Source organism: Lucilia sericata, unplaced genomic scaffold (genome assembly GCF_015586225.1).
Source record: "Lucilia sericata isolate MDLA Ls3-8-SP2 unplaced genomic scaffold, ASM1558622v1 Contig001479F_arrow, whole genome shotgun sequence".
Classification (NCBI taxonomy): Eukaryota; Metazoa; Arthropoda; class Insecta; order Diptera; family Calliphoridae; genus Lucilia; species Lucilia sericata.
The window spans coordinates 41,892-62,500 of NW_023995407.1; the positions used below are offsets into that span (position 1 = coordinate 41,892).

Here is a 20,609-nt window from a genome sequence, read left to right on the forward strand (position 1 = left end):
CGCTCGCTCGCTGGCTGGCTCGCTCGCTCCTCGCTCGCTCGCTCGCTCGCTCGCTCGCCTCGCTCGCTCTCCGCTCGCTCGCTCGCTCGCTCCTCGCTGCTCGCTCGCTCGCTCGCTCGCTCCTCTCTCGCTCGCTCGCTCGCTCGCTCGCTCGCTCGCTCCGATATATAATAGAATGATAGATGATAGATACGTAGATAGATAATAGATAGATAGATAGATACCATAGATCGGTAGATCGGTAGATATTATAATAACTGTATATCCGCTCTGTAGCGCCCATTTGAACCAATCAATATTTCTGACCCTAAGTCTGGATATTTGTGGCAAAATGTATGAATAAAATTGTTTTTGAAATGGGTGAAATGTTAAAGAAGTCATAAAAATTGGAAAATGTTCACAGTATCTTCCTATAGTGTGAAGAAAATTTGCAATTTTAAAGCAGCGAGGTACTACGTCCATACAAAAAAAAAAACGCATAAAATTCGTATATATGAGAACTTTAATATAATAGCACTAACAACTTTGACATCTACAGATATAAACATTTAAGAAAAAATTGGCGGACTGGCATTAGCGATGTGGATCTCCCAATTTAGTCAAAATCCAAAAATTCTTATTTCTAGAAAACTATAAAAGCTACAGTCATAATTTTGCACGGTCAACTCTGATCCGCATTAGTGGGCGTGGCATCCCCATATTAATCAAATACTAAAATACGTATATCTGGGAAACTATAAATGCTAGATTGACCAAATTTTGTTCTAGTAACATAAGAATTAATATGAATTTTTAGAGGAAATTCACTTATGAGATACTGAAATTTGTTTATCTAGGATATTATAACATTATCAGTTGCCACATTTTGTACAGTAACTTTAATACTAATGTAAATATTATTAATAGAATATTTTTCAAGCTCGAGTTCGAGTCCCACTTGGAGATAAGTTATTTTCCCAAGTGGGACTCGAACTCGAGACTGAAGAATATTCAATTAATAATATTAATATTACATATATCTATATACATATATTTTTTTTTAATTTTCATCCAAACCTTATTGCTCTGAAACTGTACTGATATATTTCTAAAAAATTAATTCTATCCCGCAGTGAAGGCGTAAATAATAGATGATACTTTTACATATTAGCTCCCGATATGCAACAATAAATTTATAAGATATCAATCAATGAATTAATATAAATATTTGCTATTACTCTCATGAAAATTTATACATACTTAAACAGCAATTTTAAGAAATACTGAAAATATTTAAACATTAAAAAAACATTTTCAAATTTTCAATTAATTAAAATTTAAATAAATATTTGATAAAATTATTTACACAAGTAAAAAGCATGAAGTGCATTAAACTACTGTGGACTATATAAACAATCGGTGATGGCTTATAATTTCAGTATCACAAGAATAAAACTTTTTGAAAATACAAAAAAACGCTACGCAATGCATATTAAAATAATAACAATATTATTTGCTAGTATCCTGGCATTATCCTGTGGAACTGATCAATCAGACTACACTGCAAATATAGAGGCATCAACAAAAACCTTGGGTGGTATTAATTGTTTGACTGAAGCTGCATTTAGTGTAGAGAATGTTGCCAACGATTTTATCTATGACATTGAAATCTGTAACGCTGAAGCATCCTCGGTAGTTACTAAATTAAATAATTACGCCAAAACTATTACCAAAAAAACAGCAAAAGTAATTGATGCTGATGATAAGGTTTGCGACAATGCTGCTTATGACGATTCTGATGCTAGTGATGAACCCTCTACAGCTTGTACCAACAAAATGAATACGCTAATGGGTAATCTTTATACTGCTGTTTCAGATACTATCGATTATTTAGCTACAAATCCAGCAATTGGAGATAGTTGCAGTACAATTGCAGCAAATACATTGAAGTTGAATTTACCCATTCTTACTGAAGCAGTTAAAATGTGTAGTACATCATTTTAATAATGGAGATGTTTATAATAAAACTTGAAACGTTTTTTGATTAACATTTTTTGAAATAAAAGAGAAGCAATGAAAAAATATTTTTAGTTTTCTTTCCAGCAATCATTTAATACAAAGTAATGGATAGTTAATTTTAGACTTTAACATTTACAATGTTATTGTTAGGCTTTGTGCTGATTACGAAGGGATATTGTTTTAGGGAGATGTATGTTACATAAGATTTTATAGAAAACACCTATGCCACTATGGGGCCTGTTGTGAGCTGTTTTACCAGAGGCTTTGGTGGGAATCGAACCATCCATCTAATTAACAAACAAACAAACAAACAAACAAACAAACAAACAAACAAACAAACAAACAAACAAACAAACTAACTAACTAGCTAACTACTAACTAACTAACTAACTAACTAACTAACTAACTAACTAACTAACTAACTAACTAACTAACTAACTAACTAACTAACTAACTAACTAACTAACTAACTAACTAACTAACTAACTAACTAACTAACTAACTAACTAACTAACTAACTAACTAACTAACTAACTAACTAACTAACTAACTAACTAACTAACTAACTAACTAACTAACTAACTAACTACTAACTAACTAACTAACTAACTAACTAACTAACTAACTAACTAACTAACTAACTAACTAAACTAACTAACTAACTAACTAACTAACTAACTACTAACTAACTAACTAACTAACTAACTAACTACTAACTAACTAACTAACTAACTAACTAACTAACTAACTAACTAACTAACTACTAACTAACTAACTAACTATCTACTACTCTTATCTATCTATCTATCTATCTATCTATCTATCTATCTATCTATCTATCTATCTATCTATCTATCTATCTACCTATCTATCCATCTATCTATCTATCTATAGCTATCTATCTATCTATCTATCTATCTATCTATCTATCTATCTATCTATCTATCTATCTATCTATCTATCTATCTATCTATCTATCTATCTATCTATATATCTATCTATCTATCTATCTATCTATCTATCTATCTATCTATCTATCTATCTATCTATCTATCTATCTATCTATCTATTCTATCTATCTATCTATCTATCTATCTATCTATCTATCTATCTATCTATCTATCTATCTATCTATCTATCTATCTATCTATCTATCTATCTATCTATCTATCTATCTATCTATCTATCTATCTATCTATCTATCTATCTATCTATCTATCTATCTATCTATCTATCTATCTATCTATCTATCTATCTATCTATCTATCTATCTATCTATCTATCTATCTATCTATCTATCTATCTATCTATCTATCTATCTATCTATCTATCTATCTATCTATCTATCTATCTATCTATCTATCTATCTATCTATCTATCTATCTATCTATCTATCTATCTATCTATCTATCTATCTATCTATCTATCTATCTATCTATCTATCTATCTATCTATCTATCTATCTATCTATCTATCTATCTATCTATCTATCTATCTATCTATCTATCTATCTATCTATCTATCTATCTATCTATCTATCTATCTATCTATCTATCTATCTATCTATCTATCTATCTATCTATCTGTCTGTCTATATATCTATCTATCTATCTATCTATCTATCTATCTGTCTGTCTATATATCTATCTATCTATCTATCTATCTATCTATCTATCTATCTATCTATCTATCTATCTATCTATCTATCTATCTATCTATCTATCTATCTATCTATCTATCTATCTATCTATCTATCTATCTATCTATCTATCTATCTATCTATCTATCTATCTATCTATCTATCTATCTATCTATCTATCTATCTATCTATCTATCTATCTATCTATCTATCTATCTATCTATCTATCTATCTATCTATCTATCTATCTATCTATCTATCTATCTATCTATCTATCTATCTATCTATCTATCTATCTATCTATCTATCTATCTATCTATCTACCTATCTATCTATCTATCTATCTATCTATCTATAAATATATTCAACAAATAAATCGGATAACCAATGACGATTGATCGATTGAATAACCTAGTAAGATCTATAGTTATTTATAATTAGTTGAAAATATAAAATACTTAATACTATTTTTATAAAATACTTAAATTATTTAAACTTTTGTTATCTTTCACTTAATTATTTTAAGCTGCAATTAGTTGATAAAGTAAAATGTCTGAAGTGCTTTTAACAAATTATGGACTATATAAGCAATAGATTTTTGTATATAATTTCAGTCTTACAAAAATAAACACCTTGGAAATATAAAAATAACACAACGCAATGAATAGTAAAATAATTATTTTCCTATTTGCTAATATCCTAGCACTATCACGGGGAGCTGATGATTTTGGAAGTCAAGAAATCTTTACCACAAATGTACAGGCTTCAACACCAACCTTAGGAGGCGTTAATTGTTTAATTGAAGCCGTCTTCAATGTGGAGAATTTAGCCAACGACTTCAGCTACAACATTCAAGTATGTAACGTAAATGCATCCGCTGTAGTTACTGAAATCTTAAATTTATGCAATACCATTACCGAAAATACCGGAGAGATCATTAACGCCGATGATATTGTTTGCAAAAATGCTGCCTATGAAGAGTCAGATGCTGGTAAATCGGCGCCTGTAGCTTGTACGGAACAAATTAATACGCTAATGGCTAATCTCTTTGCGGCTGTTTCAAATACTTATAAATATTTGGCTTCAGATGAATCAGCAATTGGAGATACCTGTAGTGCAATTGCTGCAAATACATTAAAGATAAATTTACCAATTCTTCCCGAATCAGTTAATAATTGTGCTTTGTTATTTAAACATTTAAAGTTTTATTAATTTTTTTTAAATAAAAGTGAAAGAAGCATTTGAAGAAGCTTGTGTTTTTTAGCAAAATCTCTTACTGTGCAAATTCTTTCTTTTATAAAAATTTTTAGTTCCAGTAGAAGCAAGTAAATTCTTAGTTACTCTCTAGGTAACGATCCAAGAAAAAGCTTAATCACTAATCAAACATGTGTACCTAACAAAAACTCGGTAATGACTTGTACTTACACATTAACTTACTTTTCCATGACTACTACATACCATATGCATTACTTTTAAGCTAGGACTGCTTGCTAACCCACAAGAGGCCCAGGTTCGTACTCTGTGTGTAAAACATTTCTTTTCCAAGAAGTACGTACACGTATAAGTACAAATTGAAAACATTACATTTTCTTGATAACTATAAAAACTAAAAACTATTCCAATTAAACAGATACTGTTTATCTTGTAGATAAATAAATCAAACTACAAATATTTAAGCAAATAATTCAAACATCTAAAGAGTATATAAACTTACGATTTTGTGTTAAAATTTCAGTATTACAAAAATAGAGATATCTTGGAAATACCATGAACTCTAAAGTATATTTTTTACTATTTACCTCTATACTGGTTTTAGCCAACTGTACTACATTTAAAAACAATGTCAAAACATCAACTAAATATTTGGGTGGCATAAATTGTTTGATCGAATCAGTATTCAATGTGGAAAATGTTGCCAATGAGTTCATTTACGATATAAAAATTTGTAATGTTACAAAACCGTCTAAATTTGTAACACAAATGGAGAATTATTGTAAAAGTTTCGGAGAATTGACAGAAAATGTTATTGATGCCCATAATAATATTTGTAAAAATGCTGCCTATAATGAGACCACCGATGCTAAGAAGACCTCTCCTACTCTGTGTGTCAGTTCGATTAGGACAAGAATGGTTAAACTTAATGATTGGTTGGAGAAAACATTAAATTATGTAACTAATAAGGCAGACAAGGTTACAGATTCCTGTAGTAAAATTGCTGCAAATAATTTAAAATTAAATTTACCCATCTTTACGGAATTGGTTGAATATTGTTCTAAACTTTTTAAATAATCGAAAAATATCATTGAAAATATGTACTAGAAGTTTTAAATAAATGTTGAGCAGCATATATGTATGTATAGAAAGATTGTTTTTTCTTTTAAACAAAAAATTCCATATTCCAAGTCAAGGGATAACAACTCGATCTTAGATCGATCACTCATTCTGAATCAAATTCATTTTTTTCATTAAAAAAATCTTAAATCGTTACTGATTTGGCAAAAGGGTATTTAAATTAATAATGAACACGATCTGTTATCGATTTTTAAAGGTTATTTAACTGTGTAAATTAAACTATATTAGTGATTATTGGATAGAATGGAAGATCTTGATCTGCGATCACTTAGAACAAGAAGTGGATCTCGATCTCGAATTCGAAAAGTTTTAATTAAATCTCCATATTTTATAAGAAAAACTTATATTAAATTAAAAACTTTTATCAAGGATATGATCAGTTTCTCAGCGATCAATTATAATGTTGAAAAAAAAAATTAAATACAAAAAAATAAAAATTTTAAATTAAACAATATCATATTCTATTGATCGACAAAACCCAATTAAATGTGATTATATTTAAATGTTGTTTAAAAAAAGACTTAAAAAAAATTGATCCGAGATCATTCCATTGTTCGGTCAAATAGCCTCGATCTGCGATCGCAAAAATTTATCTACTAAATGAAAAACGTAAAATCCTTAAAGCAATAAGTTGATTACTACCAATTGGCGTATTCGATCTTGATTTATTTGACAAATAAACTTTTAACTAAGTAGGAAATTAAATTAGATCGGTGATTATACGATGGAACAAAAGACCTGTATCTGCGATCACTCAGAACTAAATCCCGATTTAAATATTAATGTTTTTTATTAAATCTAAACCTTTCATAAGAAAAAATCGTATTATATTAAAAAAATTTAATCAAGATCATAATCAGCGATTATTTATAATTTTGAAATGGTGATCGACTTGATCGAGAAAAAGATCATTAACTGCTGTCACTAATATTTTCGTTTTTTCATAAGACATTTCATTGTTCACTGAAATATCCTCCATCTTCGATCATATATATTTATCTATGATCTCGAACTATGATCAATCGCAAATGGAATACTCTCCTATAAACATTAGGTTGATATGTGAAATAGAGCTTAAGTCAATTATGGACACATCCCTTTCGGATTAGGGATTTGTGCTCGTAAGAAACTTACTTATGTCGAATTTCAGCGCTATACTCGTATTTTTAACCCAGTAGTGAGGGTTAAAGTCATTTTCTGAGAGGACCTTATAAGGGGGTAGGATATTAAATGGACCGATCCTCATAAAATTCGGTAGATAGATTTTTGCTCGTAAGAAGCTTACTTACATCTAATTTTAGCGACAGACTCGTATTTTTAAGCCAGTAATGGGTGTTAAAGTTATTTTTTGGTGGTGACCATATATGAAGGGTAGGGTCAGTTATGGACCGATCCTCATAAAATTTGGTAGAGAGAATTGGACTCATATAAAACTTATTTATGTCGAATTTCATCGCTATACTCGTATTTTCAAGCCATTAGTGAACGTTAAAGTCATTTTCTGAGAGGACCTTATATGGGGGGTAGGATAATATATGGATTCTCATAAAATTCGGTAGATAGATTTTTACTGCTAAGAAACTTACTTATATCGAATTTCAGAGAGTCTAGGTATTTTTAAGCCAGCAATGGGTGTTAAAGTAATTTTTTGGGGTAGACCATACATGAAGGATAGGGTCAATTACGGACCGATCCTCATAAAATTTGGTAGAGAGAATTGGACTCATATAAAACTTATTTATGTCGAATTTCATCGCTATATTCTCATTTTTAAAACAGTGATGACTGTTAAAGCTGTTTTTCGGGGGCCACTTGTATGGGCCCCGCCCATTTTCAATATCAAACAAACCTTACCTATAAGAAAAATTCGTTGAAATTTTCAAATAAAAGCTCGATCAGTGATCAATCACTTTTAAAAACAAAACTTTGTTTAAAAAAAAGAAGATCAATCAAACATGGATACATTATCTATATAACAATTTTAAATAGCTTTTAAGAGAAAGAGCATGATATATGAGAAAGAGAAGATCGATCTTTTGCACCAAATCTGTAGTAATTTATATTTCCAATTAAAACTTCATATTTTATAAAAATATTGTAAAATTTTTAATCGCTTGAATTATCTTGATCTATGGTCACTTATAATTCTTATTAAAAATTTTATTTTTTAAAGAAATACTCAAAATTTCTAAAATCGTTAATATTATCTTGAAAAATAATTTTCTTCTTAAGAAAAGTAGCTCTCCATATATCTTCTTACATGTTCGATAACTTTACAAATAAACGTCTAAGTGGGGAAATAATTTCGATATTGAATTCCGACTAAACTTGATCTTGAAGTAGCAAATATTTTTTATCAATTCAATAATTTTTTTATACACGTGATACTAACAATATTGGCCCTTATTGCAAACACCAACAATGTATTATTTTAAAAGTGTATCTCTTCCTAGTCTCAAAAACTTAAATAAATATTTACTACTAATTTGTTAGCCAAAATTAAAAATTGTTTAGCAAATAAAAACAAACCCAAAAAAATCAGTAGCAATAATTTAATTTAAATGACGACTATTTTTAATTAACTTAAGTACAAATACTTCGTTTCAATTGCAATTGTTGAGAAAAAAAATCCACTTAATTTAAATATTTACAAAGAAATTTAATTAATTTTCTTTTTTTTTAATTTTTTTAGTAAAAAAAAACATAATTATTTAAGCAATAATCAATTGCAAGACAAATAAACTTGTGCAAACAGTTAACAAAACAAAAAAATAATATTTTCACTATAAAAAGATTAGATCAAAATAAAAGATCAATTAGTATTTTGAAAACTTCGCAATAGAAATTTAATTAAACGGAGAAATGTTTTCTAAAATTTCCTTAATACTTTTAAGCATTTGCCTCTGTGGTTTGGTGCAGGCAACTCCTATAAGCGATTTTGCTAAAAATGTTGAATCAAGTGTTCAAAATTTACTTGGTGTTCATTGTATGGTAGAATCTGTACTTAATTTAGAGGATGCTGCCGATGAGTTTACCTATCAAATCTCTAAGAGCTGTGGCGCTGATGCTGTTAAAAATCTAGCTACAGAACTTGCTGACACTAAGGCTCTTATGAAATTAACCTCGAAGGTGATTGATACCAATGATGATGAAGATATTTGTGATAATTCTGCATTTGATGAAGATACAGATAGTGATACTGAAGCCTCCAGCGATTGTGCTACCCAACTTAAAACCCAAATGGCAGACTTGTTGACTTCATTTAAGACAACTAAGAAGGATATAACTAATGGTTTAAAGCAATCCTATAATAGCGCTGCCTGTGTCAAAATGGCCATGACAAATTTCAAATACTTTTTAAATAGTTTTCCTCAACGTATTGAAACATGTGCTGAACTTGCAGCTGATGCTTAATATTGAAATATTTTTATTATATTTGAAATATGTAATAATATATTTCTAATAAATACAATTTGAGGAACATTAAAAGAAAATCGTTTTAATTTAGTAATATAGACTAGAACAGACTTAATACACTAGTGCTTAGACTAGTCAAAGACTAATCTACAGACTTGTCAATATTATAGTCTATAGACTAGTTAATAGAATACTCATTAAACTAGTCTACTCAATAAGTCCACAGACTAGTCAATAAACTAGTCCATAAACTAATACATGGCGTAACCCATCGACTAATCAATAAACCCGTAAATATACCAATTTATAGACTTCTCTATAGACTAGTCCATAATAATACTATTCCAAAGACTATTAAATGGATTACAGACTAATCAATATACTAAATCATATACTATTCTAGACTATTCCTTCGATTTATCCATAGACTAGTCCATAGTTTAATCCATAGAATAGTCACTAGACTAGTTATTAGGATAGTCTATAGACTAGTCAATATATTATTCAATAGACTAGTCCATAGACTAAAGTAGACCACGGACTAGTCAATAGAGTAGTCAGTAGACTATTCCATATACTAGTTCAAAAGCTAGCCCACAGACTGGTCTATAGTTAGCCATGCACTAGTCAATAGACTAGACAATAGGCTAGTTCTTAGGCTAATTAGTAGGCTAGTCCATAGACTAATCAACAGAGTAGTATTTCATTAACTAGTTCAAAATCTAGACCTCAGACTAATCCACAGACTGGTAAGTAGTTAGCCCATGGACTAGTCTATAGACTAGACAATATACTATATATATATATCATAGTCAATAGACTAGTTCATAGAAAAGTAAATGGACTAGTCCGTAGAATAGTCAATAATATAGTCGTGGTTTAGACAATGGACTAGTTGAAGAAAAGCTTTTTAATTTAGTAATATAGACAAGTCCATAGACTAGACAAAATACTAATCTGCAGACTTGTCAAAACTATAGTCCATAATATATTCATTAGTTTATTCCACAAACTAGTCAATAACTAGTACATAAACTAGTCCATAAGCTAGTCCATAGCCTAATCTATAAACCTGTAAATATACTAGCTCATATGCTCGTCAATAGACTAGTCCATTGGCTAGTCATAATACTAGTACATAGACTATTCAATAGATTACTAGTCCATATACTATTACATTGTCCATAGACCAATCTAAAGAATAGCCACTAGACTAATTCATAGAATAGTCATCAGACTAGTTCGTAGTCTACTTCATAGACTAGTCAATAGAATATTCCATAGACTAGTCAATAAACCCGTAAATGTACTGATTCACAGATTTCTTAATAGTCTTGTCCTTAGGCTAGACATAATACTATTCCATTAAATAGGCTACAGGATAGTCTTCAGACTAGTCTATAGACTATTTCATCGACTTAGAATATTCCATTGACTAGTCAACTAGACTATAGACTAGACACAACAGAATGTTCTAGTCAATAGACTAGTCCATATGTTAGTCCACAAAACTAGTCGATAAACTAATACATTGGGTAGTCCGTAGACTAGTCAATAAACCCGTAAATGTACTAATTCATAGACTTCTCCATAGGCTAGACATTATACTAATCCAAAGACTATTATATACATAGATTAAGGATAGCCCACAGACTAGTCTATAGACTATTCCATTGACTTATCCATAGACTAGTCCATTAGACTCTATAGACTGTTCTAGTCAATAGACTAGTCCACATGCTAGTCCAAAAACTAGTCGATAAACTAATATATATGTAGTCCATAGACTATTAAGTAGATTACAGGCTAGTCTATAGACTATTGAATATACTACTAGACTAGTCATTAGAGTAGTCCACAGACTAGTCAATAGGATAGTCCATATACTAATCAATAGACTAGTCCATACACTTCTCAATGGTCTAGTACATAGACTATTCAATAGATTACAGGCTAATCCATATACTAGTCAATTGCCTAGCCCATAGACCAGTCATGATACTAGCCAATAGACTGCTCAATAGTCATGACAATGTATTCGTTTTTTTAATTATTTAATTAATATTGATTTTTTGCGAAAATAAAATTAAGCCAGTAATTATTGAAAATTCAATACCATTTAAATATGTATTAATAAAAAAGTATTAATTAATGGACGTTCTTTCTTTAAATATTTATTTTTTGCAAAATTATATAATTAGTTAATTAATTAAAAAACAAATAAACTTGTATAAATAGTTTAAAAAATGCAAATTAAATTTTTCACTATATAAAGAAGGAAAACACAAATGAAGAATTAGTATTTCAAAAGTGTTGCAAATACATATAATTTTATTAAAAGGAAATAATGTTTTATAAAATTTCATTTATACTTTTAACGTTTGGTCTTTGCGGTATGGTGCAAGGATCTGCTCTCTCCGATTTATCGAAAAATTCCAATTCAAGTGTTAAAAATTTACTTGGTGTTTACTGTTTGGTGGAGTCAGTGCTTAATTTAGAGGATTCGGCTGATGAATTTTCTTATCAAGTCTCTAAACGTTGTGGCCCAGAAGCTGCAGCAAATTTGACTAAAGAACTTGCTGATGCTAGTGAACTTATGCAAATAACCTCAAATGTAGCGGATATCAATGATAATGTTTGCGATAATGCTGATTTTAATATAAATAAGGATAGTGATAAAGTACCCTCAGACAAATGTGCCACCCAACTTAAAGATGAAATGGTTAGCTTAGAAATTTCCTACAATAAAACTAGGAATGATATAAACAAAGGTTTAACAAAACCTTATGGTAAACCCGCCTGTGTACAAATGGCCCTGAAAAATTTCAAATTTCTTTTAAGCAATTATCCTTTACGTATTGAAGCATGTGCTAAGCTTGTTTCGTAGATATAATTTTGATATATTTTGTTATATTTGAAATGTATAATAAAGTATTTCTAATAAATAAATTGACGAACATTGAAACTTTTATCTTTTTAATGTAACAAAATGATCTGTTTAATGGATTTTTGGGGTATAAATCTTATTTAACTGCACAGAGGGAAAAGGAAATATACATGTCTGGTACCAAATTGACACCAAAGAGTTTATAATTTTTCAATAACATTCGTTGTCAAAGTATATACATACGTACGACAACACTATGTAATGTTGACAACGCAGCGTTGTCAACAACGTTGGTATTGAAAAATTATAAACAGTTTGGTGTCAATTTGGTACCAGGCGTATATATTTCTTTTTCCTTCTATGTGCTTTCGTTATGAATATTTTCGGAACTTCCAGATTGTTATCTACTACTCGATGTAATTTTCGATCACTAAATCATTTTCCATAGATCATTAGTATTTGAATTTAAACGTTGATTTAATATGTCTGTGATAGTGACATATGTGTTGATAAAAGTTTAGATTCGTAAGTAAGACATATTTCAGACAGTCTAGATCATAAAATAGCTTTGCATGGAGATACATACATACATTTATATAGCGAATATTCTTCTTCGTCTAAAGAACTTCTGCATTAACTTCAACGTGGGTTGGCCATATGATCTAACATGTATCCATTAATTATATTTATAAGAATTCTTAATTAATACCTATAAAGATTCAAGAGCATCAATGTTCTATTCTCTGAAAGACAGGGCCATAGCGCTTTAGATATTCTCTTCCACTATGAATAGAAGTATATTTGTAAAAGTTCGGTTTAAGAGTAATTCTATTTTTAAGAAAACATATCAACTCGACAAAAAGTTACATAGAAATGTAATGCAGTTGAGAAGACACTTCGAGAATGACGAAACAAGACACAATATGGAGACCAAACTAATTGCAGAAAATTCCCGAGCCAATATCCATATCAGTTTTGGATCCCACAATGTAAACTGAGATCGCATTATCCCTTGTGATTTGGAAGGTTGTTAATCTACTTTTTGTAGATCATGTATCAATATTGCCGACTTAGTATCAAGGGCCGGCATAATCTCCATACTGTTCTGTTGTTTGTCCAGTAATTGTAAAACAAGTTACAAAGATCTTAGTCAAAATGGACCTAAGGGTTTTCGCTTCCACCACTTTCCATCAGACAAGTCAACCATAGATCAGATGGGTTCTAATGACAGCTATGTACATCCAGAACACTATGTAATCTTTAAGAACCTATCTCATTTAAAAGTTTTTCTTGACTTTCAGCATTATGTTTCGACATGAGCTTATAGTCCAAAAATATTGCCAGTTTTGCCTTAGGTCGTCTTACGATCGCTATTCTTTAAGACCCCAACTCTTTTTGATCAATAGAAGGTGCTGAGCGTCTTATTATGTTTCTACGTGAGATTAGAGTCCAATATATTGCCAGTTTGACTCTAGATCGTCTTATGATCGCTATGTACATCCAATACATATTGTATTCTTTAAGGCACCACATCTGTTCGAAGCTTTTCTTGCAACAATAGTAGGTGCAGAGCGCCTTACTCATTGTCTTTCAGCATTATGTTTCTACATGAGTTAAGAGTCCAAAATATTACCAGTTTGACCCTAGATCGCCTTCATAATGTATTCTTTAAGACTCAAGCTCTATTCGAAGCTTTTCTTGCAAGAATTTAAGGTGTAGAGCGCCTTACTCATTATGTTTCTACATGATCTTAGAGAATTAAATATTGCCAGTTTAAACTTAGATCGTCTTTTGACCACTATATACACCCAGTTTATAATGTATTCTTTAAGACTCCACCTCTTTTTGAAGCTTTCCTTACAAGAATAGAAGTTGCAGAGCGCCTTACTCATTTGTTTTTCAGAATTATGTTACGTCATAAGCTTAGAGTCCAATATATTGCCAGTTTGACCATAGATCGTCTTACGACCGCTATATACATCCAATTAATAATCTATTCTTTAAGACTTTACCTCTTTTCGAAGCTTTTCTTGAAAGAATAGAAGATGCAGAGACGTTTCGAAAAGCATACATTGGGGTAACTGAAAATCGCTTTCTGTTAAAAGTCGCCTTTCAGTAAAAATCGGTGCTAAAATTTCCATATATTTTGGATCTAAATATCCCACATTAATGGAAATAATTCCACTTTCGATCGGATTGGTCTGTGATAGACCTGTCTATATATTTTAAACATTACAGTTATATAGCAAAACCTAATGAGTAGTAAGTGTCGAGGCATGTTAACATTTACCACTAAAATGAAATTGCTATTTCTTAAGATAGGAATTGAACTTGATCCCAAAAATGATTTGTCAGTTTTTGCTTAACTTAGGGGAAATTGTCAGCAAATAAACATTATTAATTACTTTATAAATATTGACTTCATTTCAAATACAATTCAATAGTGCAATTTATATAATTCAACTTAATTTAAATATTTATATTTAAAGTTAATTAATATTCTTTTTTAACCAATTAAATGGAAAATAAAGTTGTACAAATAGTTAAAGAAAGCAAATAATATTAATACTATATAAAGTGGAAAAAAAATGTATTATAAATTAGTATTTTAAAGAAGTTGCAAATATAATTTAATTAAACGGAGAAATGTTTTTCAAGACATTATTAATATTTGTAACGATTTGCCTTGGTGGCTTGGTGCAAGCAGCATCAATTGACTATTTTGATACAAATGTTCAAGAAATTGTTCAAAATTTCCTGGGTGTAAATTGTATGATAGATTCTGTACTTAATTTAGAGGATATTGCTGATGAGCTTTCTTATAAAATCACTAAAATATATGGCAATGGAAATGATACATATTTATTTGAAGAACTTTTACACATTAAGGAGCTTTTGGAAATATCATCAAAAGTGATTGATATTAATGATAATGTTTGTGATAATGCAGTATTTGACGAAGAAACGGCTAGTGATAAAACACCAGGAGATTGTGCGGACCAACTTAAAGACCAAATGGCCAACTTGTTGACTTCTTTCAAAAAAACTCTCGAAATAATAACGATGCGATTACATAAAATCTTCAATATCTACGTAAAAATTACAATGATAAATTTTAAGTTCTTCTTAGAGAGCTTTCCTTCACGTATTGACGTATGTGCCCATATTGCTTCTGAGGACATATAGACCAATTTCCATAATTAAAAAAAAATGTTTTAAATTAATCAATTGTTCACGATCAAGTTCACATTGTGCTTGGGACAGGAAAATGTGTTAGAAATTTATAAAACTTTTCATCAGTGTAGGGTAAAAAAAATTCGCCCAAAACCGTTTAACTAATATCCCTCCATAAAACTATTAAAACATCAAAAAGCCAACACGCAAACACAAACTTCTAAGATTTATGGCAAATTACATTGTTTTTGTAAATTAATTATAAATAACAATAAATTTAAAAGGCCTCATAATCATCATTAGTGCATTAATAAAAATGTTTTATGGAAAAAATGAGTATTAAATAATTAAGAATTAAATTATTTACAAAATCGATTTTTAAGAACTCACATAAAATACGAAAATAAAAAAACATACCAGAAGAGAAGCTAAATGAAATACAAAAATAAAAAAATGACAACAAAAAAAAAAAGCTCAAACACACATTAAAGTTCAATGCTCCAAAACTCCATGGCATCGTCATACCAACTTACACACAAACATTTATATAGCACATGTAAAAAAGTTAAAAAAATAGCAACAACTACAATATTCGATGAGCACAAGAAGAGAAGTAGTAGAGCAAAATTTAACTGGAGATAAAAAGAGTAAAAGAAGGAGAATGAATGCCAGATGTAAGTACAAATCGATAAATATTCGATTTGTAGTAAATATTTGAAACATTTTCGATTCATACAATGTTTTCTAGAAAAAAACTTTCTGTTAGAGAACACTTTTTTTTATTTTTTTTATACAAAATTTACGATAAAATTTCTTTTTATACAAAATTTACGATAAAATTTCTTTTTATAGAAAATTTACCATAAAATTTCTTTTTATTGAAAATTTACGATAAATTTTCTTTTTATAGAAAATTTACGATAAAATTTATTTTTATAGAAAATTTACGATAAATGTTCCTTTTATACAAAATTTACGATAAATTTTCTTTTTATAGAAAATTTACGATAAATTTTCTTTTTATAGAAAATTTACGATAAATTTTCTTTTTATAAAAAATTTACTATAAATTTTCTTTTTATTGAAAATTTAGGATAAATTTTTATTGAAAATTTAGGATAAATTTTTATTGAAAATTTAGGATAAATTTTTATTGAAAATTTAGGATAAATTTTCTTTTTATAGAAAATTTACGACAAATTTTCTTTTTATAGAAAATTTACGACAAATTTTCTTTTTATAGAGAATTTACGACAAATTTTCTTTTTATAGAAAATTTACGATAAATTTTCTTTTTATAGAAAATTTACGATAAATGTTCCTTTTATACAAAATTTACGATAAATTTTCTTTTTATAGAAAATTTACGATAAATTTTCTTTTTATAGAAAATTTACGATAAATTTTCTTTTTATAGAAAATTTACGATAAATTTTCTTTTTATAGAAAATTTACGATAAATTTTCTTTTTAAGAAAATTTACGATAAATTTTCTTTTTATAGAAAATTTACGATAAATTTTCTTTTTATAGAAAATTTACGATAAATTTTCTTTTTATAGAAAATTTACGATAAATTTTCTTTTTTGTAGAAAATATACGATAAAATTTCTTTTTTATTGAAAATTTGCAATAAATTTTCTTTTTTATTGAAAATTTGCAATAAATTTTCTTTTTATAGAAAATTTACAATAATTTTTTTTTTTATAGAAAAATTACGATAAATTTTATTTTTATAGAAAAATTACGATAAATTTTCTTTTTATAGAAAATTTACAATAAATTTTCTTTTTATAGAAAAATTACAATAAATTTTCTTTTTATAAAAAAAATTTCGAAAAACTTTCTTTTTATAGAAAATGTATGATAAATTTTCGATAAATTTTATTTTTAAAGAAAATTTACGATAAATTTTAATTTGATTATAAAAAAAAAACTTAAAATTTTCAAATTAATCTATTTTAATTGGATTAAAATAAAACTAAACAGTTATGTCTTTTTTTGAAATTTCCAAAATTCCTTTTAGACAATTATGAATTCTTAATCAAAAAATTACAAATTCCCTCTCAATAATTTAAAACTGTGAGTTGCATGTTAATTAGCAAACAATTTACAAAAAATGGCACACGACTAAACAGAAAAAAAAAACGAGAAGAAAAAACCGGGATGGGAATGAGACTGACTTTAATATTGTGAAATAAATAAATAAAAACAAAACTAATAAACTTTTCATAAATAAATAAAAAAAAATAATAATAAATACACATGGAAACAAATAAATAACAGATTAAAGCATAAAACCAACAACAGCAACAAGAAAAAAATAATAAAATCATACAAAAGAGAGAAACAAGTTACAAAACGAGAACGAACAGAAAGAACATCATGAGTGAGAAACATTTTACACTGTTCCACAAATTAGCCTGGTGATGATGGTTATGATTATGATGACTGTGGGCTAAAAGCAAAAGAAGAGCGGAAGAGTTTGGACGGGATTCGGCTGGCAACCAGGTTGGTTGTTTACGTATTTTGTGGGTTGGTTAGCTGTAGATGATGTTGGCTGGTTATTTAGAGTTTTAACTCTGCTCAGCTGTAAATTCAACAGGAAGTTCTTAGTTAGCTCATAACTCTATTCTATTCAGTTCTTATTTTCTTTTTCCTCTTCTATACAAAAGAAATGTTGTTTGTGTTTTTTTATTTGTTTCTCTTCTAGTTTTGTAAGTGCAAAACTATAAGTAGGACGATTATTGTAACAACACGTGCGTTTTGCTGTTTGCCCCCTTTTATGTTGCTAGTGTCTGTTTCTGTTTCTGTTCGTATATGTCGTTCTGTAAGTTTCGTTCCGTGTTATCTATTTTTATGCCATGATGGCATTTTAACTGCAAAAACTTCATAATGTTCTTTTAGAATATTAAGTTTGTTTTTTCTTTATTTACTTTTTTGCTAACTGAACATTACAATATTATGAGTCTTGTGCGAACGATTTTACAACTACAACGAAATGAGGTTAAATATGTATAAGTTTAGAAAATAAAATTAATGAGAAAAAAATATTTACAGGATAAACAAAAGGATAGAGAAATTACAAACAATTTTTAATTAAAATTACACAATAACACAAGATACATTTTATTCGCCCAGAATATAGAGTCAAAAACAGAAATGTCTTTTTCCGGGCTAAAGAAATTTTACGACTTTCTGTAGTTTATGGAAGAGTAAAATAAATTAGCTTCAGTTATAAAATGTAGGGATAATTCATTTAGAAATATGGAGTATATTTTACAAAAACTCATAAAAACTGATAAGTTTCTCTACAGTGGTAAAGAATTAGTATTTAATTTAATAAAAAAATATGTATGTCGTAATTTTTTTTTAGTAGAATACTTTTGAAAAAATTTATTAATTTGGAAAATTTATTAAACAAGTTTTTAAATAAAAAAATGTAAAAAGAAAATTAGTAGAGATTTTTCTTTAAATATAAAATTTCAAAAACATTCTTTAAGCTAAATTTCTTTCTAAATAAAAAATTTATTGAACATTATTTTTTTAATTAAAAATTTATCAAACATTTCATTTAAATGATAAATTAATTATAAATTTTCTTTAAATAGAAATTTAATCAAAACTTTATAAAAAAATTTTCTATAAAAATAAAATTTATCAAATTTTCTATTATAATAAAATTTATAGAATTTTCTATTAAAATAAAATTTATCGAATTTTCTATAGAAAGAAAATTTATCGAATTTTCCATAAAAAGGAAAATTATCAACAATTTTCTATAAAAAGGAAAATTATAGAGATTTTTTTATAAAAAGGAAAATTATCAAAAATTTTCTATAAAAAGAAAATTTATCGAAACATATATAAAAAAGTTATCGAATTTAGTATAAAAAGAAAATTTATCGAATTTTCTATTAAAAGAAAATTTATCGAATTTTTCATAAAATTATCGAAAATTTTATATAAAAACGAAAATTTATCGAAAAATTGTATATAAAAAAAAATTATCGAAAATTTATCGAATTTTGTATAAAAAGAAAATTTATCGAATTTCCATTATATACTAATTTATGGAATTTTCTATTAAAAAAAAAAAAAAACAAAATTTATCAAATTTTCAATTAAAAGAAAATTGATCGAATTTTCTATAAAAAGACAATTTTTCGAATTTTCTATAAAAAGAAAATTTGTCTAATTTTGTTTAAAAAGTAAATTTACTGAATTTTCTTTAAAAAAGCAAATTTATTGAATTTTCTATAAAAATACAATTTATCGAATTTTATATGAAAAGAAAATTATCGAATTTTCTATAAAAAGAAAATTATCGAATTTTCTATAAGAAATAAATTATCGAATTTTCTATAAAAAGAAAATTATCGAATTTTCATTAAAAAATATCAAATTTTCTATAAAAGGAAAATTTTCTATAAAAAAGAAAATTATCGAAAATTTTCTATAAAAAGAAAAATTATTGCAAAATTTCTATAAAAAGAAAGTTTTCTATAAATTTTCTTTTTTTATGTTTATTTATTTATTTATTTATAGAAAATTTTCTATAAAAATAAAATTTATAGAAAATTATTTATAAAAAAATTTATCGAAAATTATCTCTAAAAAGAAAATTTATCGAAAATTATCTCTAAAAAGAAAATTTATCGAAAATTTTCTCTAAAAAGAAAAATATATCAAATATTTTCTATAAAAAAATTTTTATCAAGAATTTTCACTAAAAAGAAAATTTATCGAAGAGTTTCTCTAAAAAGGAAATTTATCGAAGATTTTCTCTAAAAATAAAATTTGTCGAAAATTGTCTTAAATAAAACTAGTATCTAAAATATTATTTAAATAAAATCATTAAAATTAGCTTGAAATAAAAAATTTGTAATCATTTCCATTGAATAAAAAAATGTATCGAAAAAATTCCTGGAAGCGCTAAATTTTCGATTGAATCTATATATGCGAGAATCTAGTCTTCTAATCAAAATTTTGTTCAAACCATAAATAAAATACTTCCATAACCTTGTTTAACTGTACAACTAAAGCTATTGTAGAAAAATATAATTTCAATGGCAAATTTAGCAAATTAAATAATTTCCATTACTATCCTCGTATATAAATCATCAGCGTCAAATCGGCGACA

General features: G+C 27.5%; 3 protein-coding genes across 3 annotated transcripts in view; 2 read left to right on the plus strand and 1 right to left on the minus strand.

Moving 5' to 3' along the window:
• The window catches only part of LOC119611547 (E3 ubiquitin-protein ligase Ubr3), a gene marked incomplete at its 3' end in the record, with an annotated part of 69,382 nt that overhangs the window by 41,888 nt on the left and 6,885 nt on the right, over positions 1-20,609 (minus strand). The gene's annotated exons all lie outside the window — the stretch shown is intronic.
• LOC119611554 lies at positions 4,233-4,913 on the plus strand. The gene has a single exon (XM_037967191.1). The coding sequence runs from the start codon at positions 4,298-4,300 to the stop codon at positions 4,847-4,849; it is 552 nt and encodes a 183-aa protein (XP_037823119.1). The 5' UTR covers positions 4,233-4,297; the 3' UTR covers positions 4,850-4,913.
• LOC119611553 lies at positions 8,786-9,478 on the plus strand. Its single transcript, XM_037967190.1, has one exon. It carries the CDS (start codon positions 8,852-8,854, stop codon positions 9,401-9,403), a length of 552 nt encoding a protein of 183 aa, XP_037823118.1. The 5' UTR covers positions 8,786-8,851; the 3' UTR covers positions 9,404-9,478.

What these genes read in the sequence shown, in the direction of transcription:
- LOC119611554 (XM_037967191.1), top strand. Translation starts at nt 4,298, where the DNA reads ATGAATAGTAAAATAATTATTTTCCTATTTGCTAATATCCTAGCACTA.
- LOC119611553 (XM_037967190.1), top strand. Translation starts at nt 8,852, where the DNA reads ATGTTTTCTAAAATTTCCTTAATACTTTTAAGCATTTGCCTCTGTGGT.